Source organism: Schizophyllum commune (genome assembly GCF_000143185.2).
Source record: "Schizophyllum commune H4-8 unplaced genomic scaffold SCHCOscaffold_2, whole genome shotgun sequence".
Classification (NCBI taxonomy): Eukaryota; Fungi; Basidiomycota; class Agaricomycetes; order Agaricales; family Schizophyllaceae; genus Schizophyllum; species Schizophyllum commune.
The window spans coordinates 2218699-2236969 of record NW_026089539.1 but is presented as its reverse complement, the minus strand read 5'-3'; the positions used below and the strand labels follow the sequence as shown (position 1 = coordinate 2236969).

The following is an 18271-nucleotide window of genomic DNA, read 5'->3' as shown; positions in this document are numbered from 1 at the left end:
GTAGACAAAGAAGATCGCAACGTGTTTCGATGAGTTCACAATTCGGTGTTATGTTATACAGAGGTAATAAGAAAATTGAGTTCTTCTGAATGATCAGGAAGGCCTGCCTGTCCCTGACTCAGGCTGACACGCGTTCACTGGTCGACTCTCGTGCCGTTCTGGTCAATGCACCACTCTAGAATGGAGCACGGGGGCTGAAGACCCGCTGGTTCATCACCGGCGTCTTTCAAAAGTAGAGCAACAACGCCATGCGCGGGTACGTTCGTGACGGTTAGGTTGCGCACGGCCGTGCCGTTGTCCGTGTGCGACCAGAGGTCCTAGCAAGACAAGTCAGATCCAGGATTCACTTGTCAGTAATCAGAAAACGCACCCGAACCGAGTACTGGCGACCAGCCTGAGAAGTACGGCGTCAGCGACAAGTCCACTGTGAGCACCCTCCCACTTACCCTGATCCAAGGCGACTCCGCGAGGGTGAAGAACATGTCGGCCGGTTCGTTCTCAACATTGAGCTGCATGTTCGATCAGTTGCGCCCTCTCTTCGTCTTGTGCTTGACATACCAGCATGACGACCGTGCCATTCTCACTCTCGCCACTCCAGTATTGCGCCGGATACGTGTAGTCATTCGTCCAGTCAGGCTGGGGCAATCACATCAGCATCGACAAGCAAGTGGCTAAGCGTATAATGCGTACGTTCTTACCCCAGCGGAAGGGTGTGATGGCCGTGCCGACCTTGGAATCCTGGTTAATGCCGATGATCTCCGTATTCGTCAAGATAGTGAGCGACTCCTTGGTGATCTTGGATAGCTAGACGCGGAGATGAGTGATAATCAAACAGGCGAGCAGCGCAGTCGTACATCCGTCCCCTGAAGTCGAAGGTCAATGAAGAGTTCGAGAAGATAGCTATGACACGCACGATGAGCAGAGGACTCTTCATCAGAGCCCAAGCGGTGAAGTGAGACTTGGCCTCCTCGAATGTGAGGTCTCCGTTCCCACTGAGGAGCCCTTGTCAGTACATGATCGAGGTTGCAGCAACAACGAGCATACACTTCGAGCTGGAAAGCGGGTTAGCTCGTAGTCAGCTACCAGCGACAAGAACTCTTACGATGTCCATATCGCCGTGCCCATAGAAGTCAGAGCTCCAAGTGTAGAAGCTGTTCTGGTTGATAATACTCGAGATGGCGTCCCAGTGCGGGCCTGTACGGCGTTCCACGATCAGATAGTAGGCTCGAACACGAGACCGAAGCCTTACCGATGTCGTCTGTCGTCTTAGGATCGTTGGTGAGACTAAATCCGCCGGTTTGGAGAGAATCAGCTTACCCGCCACGATTGACCAAGGCGCTTCGCCCAAAGCCATGGCTGCTCCTGCATAACGATGAGCCTGGAAGGCGGACACGCTGATGGACGGTGACTTACCCTTCCCCACTGACATAGGGAGAAGAGGATAGGATCCTTGCCTGATGACTTCGCCTGGGCGGCAATAGCATCCGCCATGCGGGTGAATTTACCAACCATGCCTTCACGAATGATTTCGTCGAAGGGAACTGCATAAATCAGTGTCGTTCAGTCACTGAGGCGTCGACAACTGACCGGCGCAATTGTCGTATCTGCAATGTCGTCAGACAGGTTCGAGAGAAGCAGCAGAACGCATGCTTACTTTAGCAAATCGAAGTTCCACGTCTCACGGAAGAGCTTGATATCACTGGAATGTAATCAACACATATAGTTGAGTGCATCGCGAGTGCGACTGACCGCTCTTCATTCTGGAAGGAACCGGGGTATAACTGACAGGTGAACCAACCAGAATCGCTGTATATCCCAGTCTTTCTTCACCAAGAGTCAGGTTTGCGTACAGATAGAATTGCTGCGCCACTTACAGCCCGAGGTCGTGGATGTAATCCGTCAAGTTACGCATCCCAGAAGGGAAGCGCTCGGCACCTGCATGAATATAAGCAACGCATGCGGCGGGTTCAGAAGCCTCTAGTCACTCACTCTCGACGATGTCGCCGTCCTCCGTGCGGTTCTTTTCAGCATAACAGTCATCGATGTTCATGTAGTTGTAGCCGAGGTCCTGTGATACAATACGTCTGGCGTGGCTACTTCCAAAGAGGCACTGGGACGGACCTTCAATCCCAGTGAGACGAGGAGGTCCGCAGACTCGCGAATGACGGTCTCGTTGATGTCGCACTAGCATGCGACAAGTCAGGTCAGTCATCACAGGGAGATATAGTCATGCCTACCACATAGGCGTTCCAAGCTACGGTCGAAGTCAGATCTAGTTAGGTGGTGATGGACGAGCGCATATACTCACTATTATACCCCATAACTGTGAAGAAGCTCAGCCAGGGGTCGTACACTGTATAGTAAACACTCACAGGGGAGCCGTCCGACACCATTATCCAGGGCGCTGGTAGGCTCAGGTCTCGCCAGCAGGTTGATGTAGGCGAACAAAGCGGCCAAAGTGAACGACAGCATCGCCATCCCAACGTGCGCCGGGGTAAGGGTGACTTGGAAGACCGGTCGCTGAACTGCAAGATGTTCAGCTTATGTAGGAAGCGAAGGCACAGAGGTTATTCTCGTAATAGCAGGATTCTGGGCATCCTTGGTCGTGAGGGTATTCGTGAGGCGTGTACGTACGCCATGATCCAGGAGACGAGACACGAGGAGTGCTCGAACCTGAGCAAGCCACGAGTACGTGAGTGGACGGATTCGAAGACTTCAGAGAGGATACTACGCACCATAAGCTACCTCCTTCTCCCGGTCTCCGTGATCCATCGAGAACGGTTCTAGGGGATAAATGCCCTCAGTCATTGTGGATCGATGAATCGCGCTGCCCATTACGGTAGGCCGAACGCGTACTGACCCTTGCTGTCGCGCATGGCACCGTCGCAGAACAGTGTGCTCGGAAGACGGGAGTCTCAATGCTGGACGCGCGTGACGAGATAGGCGTGAATGACTAGAAGGTGCTGCAGAACCTCGGAGGGAGGACAAGAGATGTGCAGGACCGGGAGGGCGTCGCCTGGGGGTCAGATGACGCAGTACTCGGCGTGGGGCTCCGCGGTTGCCGCAGGGTACTCGGTCTCCATGGTCAGTGTCAACACCTGCTTCTCGAATGTCATGGCGCCGGCAGTGAGCAAAGCAGAGGCTTCTATTCGTTCGACAAGCACAGAACATCAGAATCGGTGAGGGTGCTGAACCCTTCAACGTACATGCTCGGGAGCGTTGCACGTCTTACATCCTGGACGTGCTACATACACGATCACCTTTGGCGCCGTAATCCAAGTTGGGGCGTGAGAAGAATAAGATCATCGGATACCGGGCCGGTCTTTTGTTCTCTTCCATCACTCTCATTCGCCGGCGCTGGGTTCGCCAGCACCCAAAATGCCTCCTAAGCGAGGTATAGTAAAATCAGGAAATGCCGGGAACTCTTCCAAGTCAAGCTCCATTGGAAGGGTCGGCCCCGGAGGGAAGGCGGATGCCACCCCCATAGGAACTCCTGTGGCGGGGAAGTCTGCAGCCGAGGCCAAGTCTCTCTTTCCTCCGGGGTCGAAATTTCCACTTAGCTTATTGAACGAAAGGTACTCCCATAGATTAAAAGTGCTATCATACAATCTAACGCTATGCGTAGATGCCAAAAGAACGGTCAGCTCTTATTTAAAAAGCCTTCCTCGAAACACTCACTTTCGCAGGTTGGGACAAGCCTATCGTCGATACGTTCCAGCGTGAGGGCGGTTGGGCCTTCTCTGTCAAGCTCTCGCGCTACAACAAGAAGACATCGCAGAAGGATGTTGTCAAACTGGAACCTCATCCGCCTTACATCTGCCCGAGTGCACTTGAAGCCCGCCATTGGGGCGCGACGTACGCTTTATACCGGGTCTGTCACTACTCAACAATTTGCCTCGAATGTACGTATGTTTATGCTCTCTGCAGTTTTGCAATGGAATACAGCTTAACCGCGTGTTGCCTCCTGGTCCGCGGGATTACTGGAACGCTCTTGTTGCTGAACACAAGGCCGCACCTGAGCATCAGCAATGGATGTACTCAGATGATCCTTTCAAAGCCAAGAAAGAGGTCGAGGAACGGCAAGCCAAGGCTACCGAGAAGCGAGCCGCCGCCGCCGCCGCCGCCAACCCGGCCGACGATGCTGGGAACTCTCGGCACGGTGGTTCGTCCGCCATCGACGATAACCGTATACCAGAAGTGGTCATGGTCGCCTCTCTTCGTGAACTTGTTGAAGATGCAATCAAGAAGGGGTTCGCTCTGCACCCGGAACTACAGACCGTCGCAGAAGAGGGCCTTTCTGACGATAGTCAAGCGATTGTACGCAAACAACTCTCTGATATTGGCTTCAAGAAGCATCAAATAGAGCGAGCACTCGCATACATCGAGAAGCCAGATCTTGCCATGTCTTCTCCGGACAATCCTCTACATTCCGCGATCGAATACTTGCTTCTCGTAAGCCCCGAATGCGATCTACCGAAGCGCTTCCAACACGGCAACGCATCGTCTGCGCCCTTCGTTACGTCGACTCACTCTGCATCCTCCGACCTACGTTCGAGATGGATACAGGACAAAGCTGTCAAGGAGGCCGGATTTCCGGACTATCTGGTCAGCGCATGTCTCTCTGCTGATCCCTCGTTGGGCAACGACTGGACGCGACTCTTAGTAACTCTAGGCAATCGCCTCGTTGGTACGACGGTTGACCCGCTGGATGACCTAGACGCTCTTGTGGTAGACGAAGAAGAAGCAATAGCTCTGGGCGCCGAAGTCGTGGACGCAACGGACGAGCCCCATAAAGAAATCGTCTTGCCTCTCTTCAGTGACCCGGGCACAAAGGTTCATATTGTCGCTCAAGAAACCTCCGATTGCCCGCGCACGAACTTCGTCCCCGCATACATCGCATCTCCCAATCTAGCGCCCTACGTGCGACTACAGTTCCTCTCCGTCCTCTTACGCTTTTTACGCTCCGCCGAATCTCGAGAGAGCGGGCTTTATATGGGTGCCATCCAGGCCGTCGATGCGGAATGGGTTCGCGTGCAACAGGAAGGCCCACCTCCAATCGGCGACGTGCTGAAGCACATACAACCCGGGCCCGCGCCGAGTCTCTTGAAGGACATGGATTTCCAAGAGTTTAGTGCCAGGAAGCAACGCAAGTCAGGGCCGCGGCGCAAGCGAACGAACGAACAAGTACTCGCTGACTTCGAGCGGATGCGACAAAGCGACAAGGTGTGTGGCTAGCCTGGGATTCAGCGTGTGTCTGATGTATTCCCCAGTTTAAGAAGTTGCTGAGCACCCGCGAGCGGCTGCCTGCTTTCAAAGCGAAGGACGCATTCTTAGACCTTGTTGACAAGAATCGCGTCGTTGTTGTCGTCGGAGAGACTGGCAGTGGCAAGACGACCCAGCGTTCGTAATTTCAGCCCCTGTGCGTCTTCATTGCTAACTTCAATCAGTACCCCAATTCATCCTCGACTCCCTGATCATGACCAATCAAGGGCAAGACGCCTCTATCGTCATCACGCAGCCTCGAAGGCTATCCGCTATATCAGTCGCTCAGCGCGTTTCTGCAGAGCGAGTCAACGATGGGAGTGTCGGCTATTCAATCCGCGGAGAGTCGACCAGCACACCAGAAACCAAACTGCTCTTCTGCACCACCGGTGTCATCCTGCGACGCATGGCCTCACAAGAGGGTCTACGCGGCGTCACGCATGTCGTAGTGGACGAGGTAGATTTGTCTGCTGCACGGGCGTTTCTGACTTTCCTTGATTAATCTCATTTCAGGTCCACGAACGATCAATTGACAGCGACTTCCTCCTACGAGAGCTCAAGGACATCCTCGCGCAACAAGGGAATATCAAAGTCATCCTTATGTCCGCTACGGTCGACCATGAACGCTTTGTTCAATACTTTAATGGCGCACCGTTGCTCTCTATATCGGGTCTAGCTCATCCCGTTAAAGACCTGTGAGTCTGTTGCAACGCTCTAGACAATGTCTGACAATCAACGTCACGCCACCATAGCTACCTAGAAGATATCATTCCTCAAGTACATTACCGTCCGCCTGCGCCGCCACCGTCGAAGTCAAATGTGGAGAATGCACGGCAGCAAGAGCGAGACAAGTGGAAGCAACGCGGTCTTGCTGACGTGGACGCTCTCGCTATACAAGTGATATCTGAAAACGAGCGGATCGACTACATGGTAAGACCGCATATTTATTCATCTGTGCTACGGCTGATTTGATAATTTTCCAGCTCGTAGCGTCTGTCGTCAAACATATTGTTCGCCAACGCGACGAACAGCCGAGCGGGATACTCATATTCTTGCCCGGCGTGCAAGAGATCAAGCAATGCATCGAAGCCGTACAGCGTGAGGTATCCTCTCAGGAAGCCGACGTCCTTCCACTACACGCAAACCTCACCAACGACGAGCAATCGCGCGTTTTCGCTCAGACCAATAAGTGGAAAGTCATCGCGGCTACCAACGTCGCTGAGGTAGGTTCATACGTCTTCCACCTCCACTTCACCTGACGATTCTCAGACTTCTATCACCATTGACGATGTTGTCTACGTCGTTGACAGCGGCCGAGTGAAGGAGACAGGCTACGACCCAGCGACGGACATGACACGGCTTCAGGAGACATGGGTCACTCGCGCGGCTGCGCGGCAGAGGAGGGGACGAGCCGGTCGTACGCGTCCAGGATTCTGCTACAAGCTCTTCACGCGCGATCGCGAGGCGCGCATGGCTCCTTTCCCAACACCGGAGATTCAACGGGTACCGCTCGAGAGTGTCTGTCTGGCTGTGAAGGCGGCCCGAGAGCATCAGGATCCCAGGGTAGCTATCTCTATCCTTATAGATGTCCAAACATTCACCAGTTTCAGGATTTCCTGGCGGGTATGATCAGTCCTCCTGACGTGGCCACGATGGACAGAGCATTGGCAACACTGGAGGAATTGGGAGCCTTGAGCAGGGACGGCGCTCTCACTGCCTTAGGACGAAATATGGTATGCGTTGTGTCATATCACTATGCTTCGAAGACTGACTTTTCCAGGCTATTCTTCCCGTCGATGTGCGCCTTGCAAAGGTGAGAAGACGTACTCCTTCCCCTCAATTCTTTCTGACTCGTCGTAGATGCTCATTCTCGCTGCGCTCTTCCGGTGCTTGGGGCCTGTCTTGACAATCGCGGCGGTCTTGTCATCGAAGCCGATCTTTCTCAGTCCTCCGGATCAGAGAAACGAAGCCGACGAGTGAGGATTGGCCACATCGCAGGGACATGGCTAACATAGGCGTTTAGAGCACGTCAACGCTTCGCTCTGTACGGCAGCGACCTTCTGGCGTCGGTTCTGGCGTACGACGAGTGCATGCGCCTCCGCGCCGAAGGCAGGTCTCAGCGAGAGATCGTCGATTTCTGCAAACAGGTGTGTTCGACGAGCATCGCGAGCCCTGCCTTACGCTAACGTCTCGTTCAGAACTTCATCTCGCCCACAACAGTGCGCGACATTACGACCCTTCGCCTCGAATTCCATTCTGCACTGGGCAGCATGGGATTTATTTCGCCGTCCCTTCCGCCGTCCGCCCCAGCGCTCAACGCCTACAGCACGCATACGAACTTGCTGAAAGCCATCATCCTTTCTGGACTCTATCCTCGCGTCGCCCGTGTTCGTGCCCCGCGCGCGAAGTTCGATGCCGTGGCGGCGGGCACGGTCCAGCGCGAAGCCGCAGCCCGCGAGTTCGCCTTCTTCGACATGCACGACTCCCGCGTCTGGATCCACCCATCAAGCATCCTCTTCGGCGAGGCAAGATGGGGCGCGCCGTTCGCGGCGTACTTCGGGCGGCAGCAGACCAGTAAGGTTTACGTGCGGGATGTGACGGAGGTGAGTGCGGTTAGATGATTAGGAGATGACGAAGGCAAGGCGGCTTACCTCGACCCGTGGACAGGCGCCGACATACGCGCTATTGTTGTTTGGCGGGAGCGTGTCCGTGGATGCCGTTCGCGGAACACTTACTGTGGGCGAGAGGGACCGAGAAGGCTTCATCCGCCTCAAGGCTTGGGCACGGATCGGCGCGCTAGTGAACCAGCTTCGGTACGTCCCGAGTGCATTTGCAACCATCGAACATGGGTATTTACTGGCATTTTCAGGCGCCTACTGGACGCTCGTCTGCTGCTATGCGTAGAGGATACGTCACAGATGCAGGCCGGACCCGACGACGCCGTACCGAACGCCATACTCTCGCTGCTGGCGAACGATGGGAGAGATCCAAAAGACGCAAGACCCTTTGGAGTGCAGCATTTGCCCCCTGCCGCAAGTAATAATGGAGGCGCAGGCGCGCGTAGAGGTTAGAGTTATCAGAACATTCACGTAGGCCTCTGAAAGAAGACCATCAGTTGGCCATAAAATCACGTCGGGGGAAACAAACGTGGCTCTGCGAGGTGGAAACCTGACTGACCCTACATCGCCTTGCGAGTGCTTTGTGAGCCTACAGCGTGTAAGGACTGCTCAAGCTACAACAACCAGGCAACAGCGAGTGGATGCGATCTGTCATCGCCCATGTTATCAATCGGACCACGGTGGCAACTCGTGACCGTTTGACAGTTCATTCCGTGTTGCTCAGCCTGACGCAAGGCTCGCGAACAAAAGTCCAGCAGCGGTATCAACGCGCCGCGCCTCTTGGCTGTGGTGCTCGAAAACGTAGAAACACGCCACGACCTGGACACGGGTACAGCGCTAGCCCTGCACCAAGATCCGGAAAAGCCTGCACTTTTGGTCACGGCACGAAAGATAAACGGCTCTTAGATGGTTCCATTCAATAGGAAAGGATCACAGAGCAGCAATGTTAGCAATGACAACGACAGAGCGTGTAGACTAGGTACAATAAGGAAGCGCTGAGCGCGACGATTACAAATAAGTATAATACAGAACGTAGGGTAATGGCAATGGTGCAGGCGATTACAATATTAAGCAAGGGATACGCGCCGCCACAACGGGCTCATATCATCGAAAGGGTCCTCTGTCACGGTATCAGCTTTGTCGCCGATGGACTGGACAAGAAGCGGCTCACCAAAGTCCTCAGTGACTCGTAACCGGACCCCACGCGGGAGTAGCGCAGCAAACTTGTCGTTGACGTGGTGTGTGACTTGTGCGAGGGCGCCCTCATCCGCGTCGTCGTCAGCGCTTGAGAGCTGGAAATCCACCTTCCGAAGGGCTGGGAAGCGCTCGCGGGCGAGCAGACCGCATATGCGTGCCCATATGTCGTGCATGATGACATCCGTGTAGTCGAGCTCCTGGTCTTCGAGACGCAGGATGACGGTAAGCGTCTCAAGCGCAGCCACTGGGGCAAGTGCGAATGTTTGCAGCAATGTGTCCATCCAAGCAAGGGGTGCAAGGGGGCCCAGCGGGTGGAACTTGCCATCATCGGGCTCTTCCTCTTCTGTGATGGGAAGGGAGAGAACGAGATGGCGAAGATGGGGCAAGCGGGAGAGATTAAGAATATTCTGGGTGTAGCCGAACGAACCTGAGGCTATTTGTCAGTCAAGGGCCCGGGTAGGAGCCATCAGGACGTACGGAGATCGCTGGTGTCAAGAGCAAGGTATTCCAGCGAAGGCGAAACGGCGTCAAGCAGCCGCTGCGCAAGCACGAAATCCACTGTGCCCCACATCTGAAGGGAGAAGCGCTTGACAGTAGACAGGTCGAAGGGGGCTTGCGGATGCGTAAGCCATGAGACGAGGACGTCGAAGCAGGAATATGTGGTCCATGAACAGGTGCCAACGCATAGCGCCAAGCTCTCGAGGCGTGCTGGGCGTCCTCGGGGTCGCGGGGAGAGGCCAGAGGTGCGATCAAACGCTATACTGCCCATGCCAGACAGTCGCAGATCGCGGAGGGCCTCGCAGCGATCGAACAGCTCCACAGGGATATCTCGTACGCCTGCCAAGTGGATGACAGTCAGGGAGGTGGAGGAGAATAGGGAGGCAAGGGGTGTGACGAGATGGGCGGGGAATGGAAGGGAGCGGGATGTGAGGACGAATGCGCGTGCGGCGGGGACGCAATGAAGGACATATGCGAGGGCGGGCTCGTCGACGACCCAGCGCCGACCGATGATTGCATCCCCCTCGGGGACGTCGTCAATGTGTATTGAGCGCACGTATGCGTTGACGCGGGGGCACGGCCAGAGGAGGCTGGCGAGACGGCGGCACGCAGCGGCGGCGTCTTTACCGAGTCGAACGTCTGCAAAGAGGTGCTTGCGCGCTAGGGGAAGCATGCCGCGACAGACGAGGGCGCAGGCGCGCAATGCAGGGATGTCATCGGCGAGCTCGGCGACGATCGCGTCGTAGAGCTCGAGGGGCATGTAGAGCGCCATGAGTTGCGGTGGCGCTCCCGATGGTGGGGGAGGGAGAGATGAATAGGGCCCGTTCCGGCGTGGCTGGTATTATAACGCGAGTGCGACATGGCATTGCGCAGGCTATTCCGGGGATAGACTCAGGTCCCATCCCCGACCCTGAATAACCTACAAATCCCGCCATCCCGATCACCGCGGTGTTTGCCGGCCTCCCCTCTTGTCCCCGCTCCCCGCTCCTCGTCCGCCCATCGCCAGCTCGGGTGGCGATCGCATCCCTGCCGTCCGTCTCCATGACATGCTGCCCGCTGCGATGATTTATTGCACCCAGCCTAGCACAGCACCGCGTACGCCCCCCTTACATATCCTTCCAGCCGCCTGCTGATGTGTAGTACTCGAGGTAGCCCCGTACTCCTGCGCTCCCCATCTGGCCGCGCCCTATCCCCGGCGTCCTACTCTGTCTGCCGGTGACACGGCTACTAGGCACCCATCACGTCTCCCGGCGTCTCAGCCCGCGCGTCTGTCCTGTTCGCTTCACGGTGCACATCGCAGGCGCACGCCGGTCTGCATGCAGGTCGGCCTACCCGTCTCTGACGTATCTCCGCCTCGTGCGCCCTACCTCCCGCCGCGGGTCCGCGCCTCATGCTCGCCAACTTTGTCAACTTCTCGCCCACTCCAAGACCAACTTTGGCGCTACCCCCGGCCTCCTTCTCGCGCATCACCCTCGCCCCACGCCAGTCAGCTGCATGATCTCTCTCTTCATCGCTTCAACCGAACATGTTTCCCCCGTACAGTCCCAATAGGCCGCTCCCGCCCACGCCAACCCACTTAGCGGCCATGCACGTCAAACTCAAACTTACGCCCTTTGAATGCAACAAGCGCCCAAGATGCCGCTGCTCCCAACAAAGAAATCACGAATTGGCTGCCTCATCCATCACGTTCTCTGTCTATATCAAGGCCTCCCTGCTGAAGCACACACACTGAATCGCCACCGAGTATAATTCGTAGATCGATACAGATCCCCTGCAGCGCGAACAGGAAAATCCCGCTGCGTACCCGGGGTCGACCCGCGCCATCCGGGCAGCTTACGCATCGAGGCGTTTTGTGCAACGGCATCGCGTCTCGACCTCGGGCCCGGGGGCCTCCTTGTACTCGTGCCCGGAGTTTGGTCGCAACAAGGCGTCCGGTGCAGCTGCTTCGAGCGAGGGCGCGTCGACGCTCTATGAACCGAGGCATAAACAACAAGTCGCGCTCCGTCGGGTTTCAACGCTTCTGTCTTTTTATGGTAGACCATTGACGCGCGCGTCACGGGTCCTATTCACCCTCTCGCGCAACTATCGCGTCGTTCGGTGCTTTCCGACAAGCGGTTCGACATGATAGTGGCACGCCACTCTGCCCACGCCGACCTCCGGCCTGACATGCCACGCTGGCCTTCGACGGACGCGCCATGAGGTCTTCGGTGCAGCCGCGCTGCTCTTCTCTGCCCCCGCGCCCTCTTCGATGCCATACTCCTGCCCTTCGCTGCCCCACCGCGGCCCTTCCATGCCATTCTGCCGTGGTTGACGCCACACTGGACAGCCGCCCTCTCAGCGCCTTGCCTTGTGTCGCCCCTCCTTATCGACGGCGCTTGCCGAGGAGCTGAATGTTGGCCCCCACCGAGACGAGGAAGATTCCCGGGTCCTCTGCGTGGGTCAGAAATTCGGATATCGGAGGAAACGCGGTGGCGGGATGCGCGTCCCATCCGTCTGAGAGCAGGGATCTCATCTCTGCTGTGCTTCAGTCATCACCAAGTACAGCCTCACAAACCACAAGACACAAATACACTCGCCCGAAAGCAGCACTATGATGGTGGCACCTCCCTCGCTCGCAGCCTCTTCAACACCTCGGAGGATCACAGCCGGCGACGTGTGCGATTATCCGCTACCCGGGAACCACCTACATAACCCGGCCCCGGGTCTTATGGGCGCGTACGCCACCACGAATGATCCTGCGTCGACGACGAATGCGCTTGCTTCCACCACGAATTCTGAACGTGCTTCTACGACCCCGGGTGCGACGCCGAGGTCTGCAACAATTTGTGGCCACGCCGCCGCGGCTATTTCGCGACTGACGCGCGCTCGTTGAGATGGTGCGTAACCCTCGCCTTGCGAAGCTGCGTGACCCTCTCTATGCGAAGCTATGGTCGGCTGATGGGTGCTGTTGGATACCTGAGTACAAGCGGGTCGCTTACCGGGTGTTGGCAAGGTCCGAAGATAAGAGTGCTGACGCTGTAGGACACCGCGTAACTCAAGGGACGAGGGCGCCTACGCAAGGGAGCAGAGCGTCTACGCATCCAGTTGGCGTCTACGCATCCGGTAGCCTCAAGAGTGATTCATTTAGAGACGTACGCCCCTAAATGTGGTAGCCAGATCCTCAATAAAATCATTCGGCTATGACACAGCGTGCTATACGACGGCTTCTGCAACTTTACCATTAATTTGGAACTTTACCATAAACTTGCAAGCTACCGACTCCCTCTAATTGTCTACAGTATTCAGGCCGCCGCCGCGACCAAAGGTGCGGCCTTCTCTGTCGTCTGGGTTTCCTCCGATGTCTTCTCCGAGTCCTCAGTCTGCACCTTGTCCTCCGCATTCTGCCCCTGCGTAGCCTTGTAGTACTTGCGCATCGCGCTGAGGATGTACTCCTGCGCGGTCATGGGCGCGTACTTGCGCGTCGGGCCCTGGATGATGACCTGCGGGCGGGGCTGGGTGAAGTATCTGTGAAGACGACGGTGAGTGTGAAGAGAGAGAAGAGGAGCATGATGGAAAAAGATGAGCAGGACGAGAAGAAAGGGAATCGTCGGGTTGTGTACGCAGAGGAAGGGTGGCGGTGGAGGGGGAGAGGAGATGCCAGACAACGCCCACTCACGCCATGCTATTCCTCGCCTTGCCACTCTCCTCAGGCGTCGGCATGCGCACGCGATGAATGAGGCTCTTGAACCGGTCGTCGCTCCACGACATGAGCATGTCGCCGATGTTGACTGTGATCTCGCCCGTTTGCGCGGGGACGGGCGTCCATTCGGCGTCCTTGCCTGCAATTTTGCGCGTCAGAAACAACAACGCTGAGGGACGTGCAACGAAGTGCTTCAGGACGAGCAGCCAGGTGCCTCAGGACGAGCACACAAGTGCCTCAGGACGAGCAAACAAGTGCCTCAGCACCCGCACGTACTCCCACTCCCGCACGTACCTTCACTCCCACTCCCACCCCCGCCCATCGCACTGTGCAGCGTGTCGAACGTGCCGTGCGCCTCGCGCCCGGGGAGGACCTCGAGGCCGTCGCCGCCGGTCTGCTGGAACAGCAGCGTGAGGACGTCGAAGTCGGCATGCGCCCCCGCGCGCATCGGCGGTGGGCCCGTCGTCGGTGTTGTCTTGGATGCACCTACGCCGTCCTTCGAGGATGCACCCGCACCGTCCTTCGCCTCCCCCTGCGCATGATACCTCAACAACCTCAACGTCGACAGCGCGTCCCCGTAATCCAAATCGTGCGCCTCCCGGAAGTACCCCTCCGGCCAGCCCAGCGCGCCGGCGAAGAAGCCCAGGATCTGCATGCTCAGCTCGTGCACCTGGGCGTGGAACCGCGCGACGCGCGCCTCGAAGTCGGGGAGGGTGGGCAGGGCGTGCGGCCAGTAGGTGGTCCGGCGGAACCATTGGAGCTGGAGGGATTCTTTGGGGTCTGGGGAGGGGGTTAGGAGGGGTTATGGGGGTAAGAGGTGAGGGAGGGGGGTGAGGGTAGGGGGTAAGAGGGGTGAGGGTAGGTGGAAAGGGGGTGAGGGAGGTGTGAGTGTGAGTGTAGGAGTGTGGGACTTCAAATAGGTAGATGAGGTTCAATGAAGCTTACCTGCCACACCCGTCGATGGCCGGACCTGCGCGTCGCGCTCCCAGCCGGTGTTATTCTCCCGGATGAAGGGCCATTGACCTTTGATCTCGTCCGGTAGAGCGAAGAATTTGGTTCTGCTCGATGTGTTAGTTGTTGACTTTTCTCTGCCAACGACTCTCTCGACTGCCAACGACTCTCTCGACTGTCAGCGGCTCTCAACTGCCGACCACGGTCCACCGCCAGCCATCACAAACAACCCCAACACTCACGACAACTCAAACATCTCCTCAATATCCCCCCTACTCGGGCTCTCCTGCTCGACGAGGATGAAGAAGCCGACGTTTTCGGCCGCGTCGAGGATTTGCGCGCCGATCTCGGCGCGCCGGGCGGCGAAGTCGCGCAGGGAGATCTTGGGGATGGGGCGGGGCATGGGGGTGGTGAGGGGAGGGGGAGGTGGGTGGGGGGTGAGGGTGGTGGGTGAGGGTGGTGGGTGAGGGGGGGGGGGGGGGGGGGAGGAGAAGGCGTGAATGGTGGGGTGGGGTGGGGGAGAGTGGTGAAGGGTGGTGTAGTCGACCAGTTCACCGATCGCGAGGTCGCGCAATGGGGTAGTTATATGTGCGCCACACCACGGTATCTTTCATCCCGAAGCAGGTCTTGGGTCCTGGTATCTTATCCCGACCCTCCCTCCTCGCCGTCGCGATAAGCGGCATCGGCACCGTCACGGGGCTCTGGACCGTTGTGCAAGCAATGCATTGCATTCTGAGGGATAGGATGGGTAGGCGGTGAGCCTGCTGGGACGAAAGCGAGACTGAGGGGAGGGAGAAGGACGACATGAAGGTCACGGTGAAGAAGAGCGTCGCTGGCGTCAGTCCCCAAACCCGGGCCGGAACACCGTCACTCTCGCGGTCAACAAATCGAGCCCCGCTCGAGTGCATTGTGTAGTGGGTGAGGCCGCCGTCGTAGGAGACGTGAAAGTTCTCCTGGCAAGCTCTTCTCCATGTCGCCCATTGTGTGACGCAGCAGGAAGAGTCGTGAAATCATGGTTGCAACCAAGAAAATGAGTACCGATGTGCGCCCCTCTCCCCTCCCCTCCCCCTCCCCCCTTTCCACCCCCTCCCCCTTTCCCCTCCCGCCCCTCCCCTTACACCCTCACTTCGCACACCCCACCTCCCGCGGCAGCCTAAAGCTCAAACAGTACATATCCTTGTTCGGCGCGACCGAGCGCACGAGGTGCAGCGCCGCGTCCGCGGGCGGGCGCGCGCCGAGGCGGGCGGTGGCGCGCTGTTGGGGCGAGGTGGGTTAGTTGGTTTGGAATATTAGGGGGGTATTAGTTGGGGTGGGGGAAGGTGGGGGAGAAGGGTAGTGGTGGGGAGGTGTGGGGGTTGAAGAAAAATGGGGAGGAGGGGGAAGGGTAGTGGTGGGGGGAGAGGGGGGAGGGGGGGTTGGTTTTTATTGGGGAGGTGGGGGAGGGAGGGAGGGGGGTGGGAAGGAAGGAAGGGGAAGAGCGAAAGGGCGGAAGGGGTGGACGAGAGGGGGAAGGGGGAGAAGAGGTCGAGGGATGAGGGGTGAATGAGAGGGCGACGTACCTCCATAATATCCTCCCTCGCGCCCTCCTCTGGCTCGCGCGTGAAGCAGTGGACGTGGATCATGGGCATGGGCAGTGCCTCTGTCTTTCTTCCTGCCGAATCGGCGTCGGGCTTGTCCGTCTGGGACGAGTCCCCTGTCCCGTCTTCACGCAGCGCATACCGTGAATCGTCGGCGTATAATCCACGGAAGGCGTCGAGGAACTCGATCGCGCTCTCCGGCAGGTTCATCACGAAGTGGTCGATGTGGGAGCGGGGGGGAGGTGCTGGCGCTGTCTCCTCTACCGTCCTCGCTGGTGCTGTCGTTGCTGGTGCACAATCCGTCGACAGCGGTGCGTTCTCCGCCACCGCCGCCTCCGCCACATTCGCCCTCCCCTTCCCTTCCTCCTTATCTTGACCAAGCGGTGTCGCGCTACCCTCCCCCCTCCGCCTCCGCTCCGCCTTCGCCCTCGTCCTCGACACCGGCGGCGCGTACCCCGGAAACGGCTCCTCCCGCGCGCGGCGCACCGCATTCCTGATAAACTCCCGCCCATCCTCGCAGGAGGGGCGGACGAGGGGGGTGACCTGGGGGTGGGGGATTAGTTTGTGTTTTCTTTAGTTTATGTTTATTAGGGGGGTTTGGTGTGGGGGAAGTGAAAGGGGTGTGAGTGGTGAAAGAGGGGTTAAGGGGGAAGGGAGGGAGGGAGGGAGAGTGAGTGAGTGAGGGGGAATGGGGGAGGGGAGGAAGGGGATAGGGCAGGAAGGGGGAGGGAGAGGGGGTCAGAACAGACGTAGAACGAAAGCGGCGCGCGTAACGTGCCCGCGCGCGGCTTGTACAAGCGCAACGCCCGCGCGTGCTCCCCACGAACCAAAATCCATGCGCGGCTTTTATCAGAGATGCGAAGCACCCCTCCCCCCCCTACCACAAAACCCACCACCCAAAAAACTCACCCCATTCGCCCCCACATTCCCCCCCAACCAACTATATGAATCCGGATTCAGATCATTCGCGAGCACCGCGCAGCCCTTCCTGGCGGCCGGGATCGCGAAGGGGCCGACGCCGGCGAAGACGTCGGCAATGAGGGATGTGGGGTGGAAGAGGGATACGAGGCGTTCGTGTTCTGTTGTAGGCGTAAGTTTTGCGTACAATGGGGGGAGGGGGTTAGTTGTTGGGGTAGGGGGAGTTGGACGGAAGGGATAGGGAGGGGGAGGGGGGAGGAGGAGAGGAGAGGGGAAAGGGGGGAGGGAGTGGTGGAGGGAGAAAGGGGTGGAGGTGGAGCGATGGGGGGAGGGTTAGGCGGCGAGTCATAGTCGCTTGACCAAAATACAATCCCCTCTCGTCAGACATTCATACCCACTCACCCGTATGCAACCGCGAATTCCAATACACCTTCCTAAAGTCGAATCGAAACACACACCCCGCCTCGTGGTGCGCGACCTCGAAGTCGGGGGCGCCGGCGAGGAGCTCCATGTCGAAGAAGCGGAACTGGGCGTTGATGGTGGAGAGCTTGTTGACGACGGTGCGGATGGAGCGGTTTTTCTGGGGGGAATTGGTCAGGGGTGGTGAAGGGGGAAAAGGGAGGGGCGGAGGTGATTGGAGGGGAGAGGGTGGAGGTGGTGAGGGATGTTGTGATGAAGGGGGCGAGGGGTGAGGGGGTTGAGAAAAGGGCAAGATAGAGGGGTGGAGGGACGCACGTCAAGTATGACCTCGCCAATGAGGTACTTGTATGGTAGGTACTCGTCGATGAGGTTGAGGTGGGCGATGTGTCCGGTGATGGCGAATGAGCTAGGCACTTCGTCGAAGCCGGCGTCGGGAGGGAAAATGGCGTAGAGGATTTCGGCTGGACACGTATTAGTCGAGTGCGCATAGCGAAGGCAGACGGCACGCACGAGCATTCCAGTACTCATACCCAAGCTCGAGGTTGTACGTCTCGAGCGTCGCATTCTCGCGCTTGAGCAGGTCGCGTGCGATATCAGGAAGGTCGTATTCGCTGTTGCCACGCAGGAGTACGAGCCGGTCACCGCCCTCGTCAGTCGCCGACGCGTCTGCATCCTTCCTCGGCGCGTGCACGACTGAACGTTTGCGAGGGATGTCTGCGACCACGCCGCGGAGTTCGGGCGCGCGCAGGACGGCGCCGGTGCGTGAAGCGGGCACGCGCGCGGCTAGTAGTGGTATTGTGCGCTTGAAGAGGGAGCGGTCAAGCTTGTCGCGCGGGCCCGTGTACCGCGGTGGAGACGCATCGATAGCAGGCAGCCGGGTGGCGTTCGAGTGGGAGGTAGTGGGCACCGGACCGGGTGCAGCAGTCGTGGCCGCCTTGAACGGTGGTGGCACTGCAGCCGACGAGGAAGACGTAGCTGGTGCAGCCATAGTCAGCAACCTGCGCGGGACGTACACACGGGAGAGGCGAGTGAGGCGAAGGCGTCTAGCTTGACGGAGCATGGCCGCAAATAGACGCCCTGCTTCCCGATCCAGCCGTGATCGATGTCAGTCGGCCCGTGCTCCCGGCGCCTATTGTTCGTCCCAATGCGGT

At 58.1% G+C, this 18271-nt stretch overlaps 5 protein-coding genes across 5 annotated transcripts; 1 reads left to right on the top strand and 4 right to left on the bottom strand.

The window, feature by feature from the left end:
- Window positions 1-3004, bottom strand: SCHCODRAFT_02611511 (glycoside hydrolase family 27 protein). The gene is made up of 24 exons (XM_003038592.2): window positions 2861-3004; window positions 2736-2783; window positions 2635-2673; window positions 2373-2525; window positions 2309-2323; window positions 2238-2254; window positions 2122-2184; window positions 1990-2068; window positions 1875-1935; window positions 1750-1824; window positions 1655-1699; window positions 1588-1604; window positions 1414-1541; window positions 1318-1362; window positions 1250-1265; window positions 1103-1194; window positions 1045-1052; window positions 914-992; window positions 855-863; window positions 691-804; window positions 559-636; window positions 447-509; window positions 371-394; window positions 1-317 (listed from the first exon to the last, which is right to left on the bottom strand). Exons 1-24 carry the CDS (start codon window positions 2874-2876, stop codon window positions 135-137), a joined length of 1467 nt encoding a protein of 488 aa, XP_003038638.1. The 5' UTR covers window positions 2877-3004; the 3' UTR covers window positions 1-134.
- Window positions 3005-3327: 323 nt separating this feature from the next.
- Window positions 3328-8509, top strand: SCHCODRAFT_02566195 (P-loop containing nucleoside triphosphate hydrolase protein). The gene is made up of 17 exons (XM_003037256.2): window positions 3328-3575; window positions 3626-3639; window positions 3687-3871; window positions 3928-5223; window positions 5271-5400; window positions 5448-5719; window positions 5776-5957; window positions 6015-6192; window positions 6246-6485; window positions 6532-6825; window positions 6873-6995; window positions 7043-7075; window positions 7123-7238; window positions 7286-7409; window positions 7461-7865; window positions 7930-8075; window positions 8132-8509. The coding sequence occupies exons 1-17, from the start codon at window positions 3379-3381 to the stop codon at window positions 8331-8333; spliced, it is 4137 nt and encodes a 1378-aa protein (XP_003037302.1). The 5' UTR covers window positions 3328-3378; the 3' UTR covers window positions 8334-8509.
- A 438-nt stretch (window positions 8510-8947) lies between these two features.
- On the bottom strand, window positions 8948-11867 carry SCHCODRAFT_02596816 (uncharacterized protein; the record flags this gene model as incomplete). Its single annotated transcript, XM_003038593.1, has 8 exons — window positions 8948-9504; window positions 9555-10410; window positions 10499-10631; window positions 10686-10780; window positions 10908-11065; window positions 11303-11346; window positions 11413-11543; window positions 11766-11867. The coding sequence occupies 8 exons, from the start codon at window positions 11865-11867 to the stop codon at window positions 8948-8950; spliced, it is 2076 nt and encodes a 691-aa protein (XP_003038639.1).
- An 859-nt stretch (window positions 11868-12726) lies between these two features.
- On the bottom strand, window positions 12727-14615 carry SCHCODRAFT_02611497 (Clavaminate synthase-like protein). Its single transcript, XM_050344477.1, has 5 exons — window positions 14448-14615; window positions 14200-14312; window positions 13549-14034; window positions 13231-13393; window positions 12727-13079 (listed from the first exon to the last, which is right to left on the bottom strand). The coding sequence occupies exons 1-5, from the start codon at window positions 14606-14608 to the stop codon at window positions 12857-12859; spliced, it is 1146 nt and encodes a 381-aa protein (XP_050202283.1). The 5' UTR covers window positions 14609-14615; the 3' UTR covers window positions 12727-12856.
- A 141-nt stretch (window positions 14616-14756) lies between these two features.
- SCHCODRAFT_02489380 (uncharacterized protein) lies at window positions 14757-18180 on the bottom strand (the record flags this gene model as incomplete). The annotated part of the gene is made up of 4 exons (XM_003038595.3): window positions 14757-15158; window positions 15765-16325; window positions 17436-17581; window positions 17631-18180. 4 exons carry the CDS (start codon window positions 18178-18180, stop codon window positions 14757-14759), a joined length of 1659 nt encoding a protein of 552 aa, XP_003038641.1.
- Window positions 18181-18271: the final 91 nt, after the last annotated feature.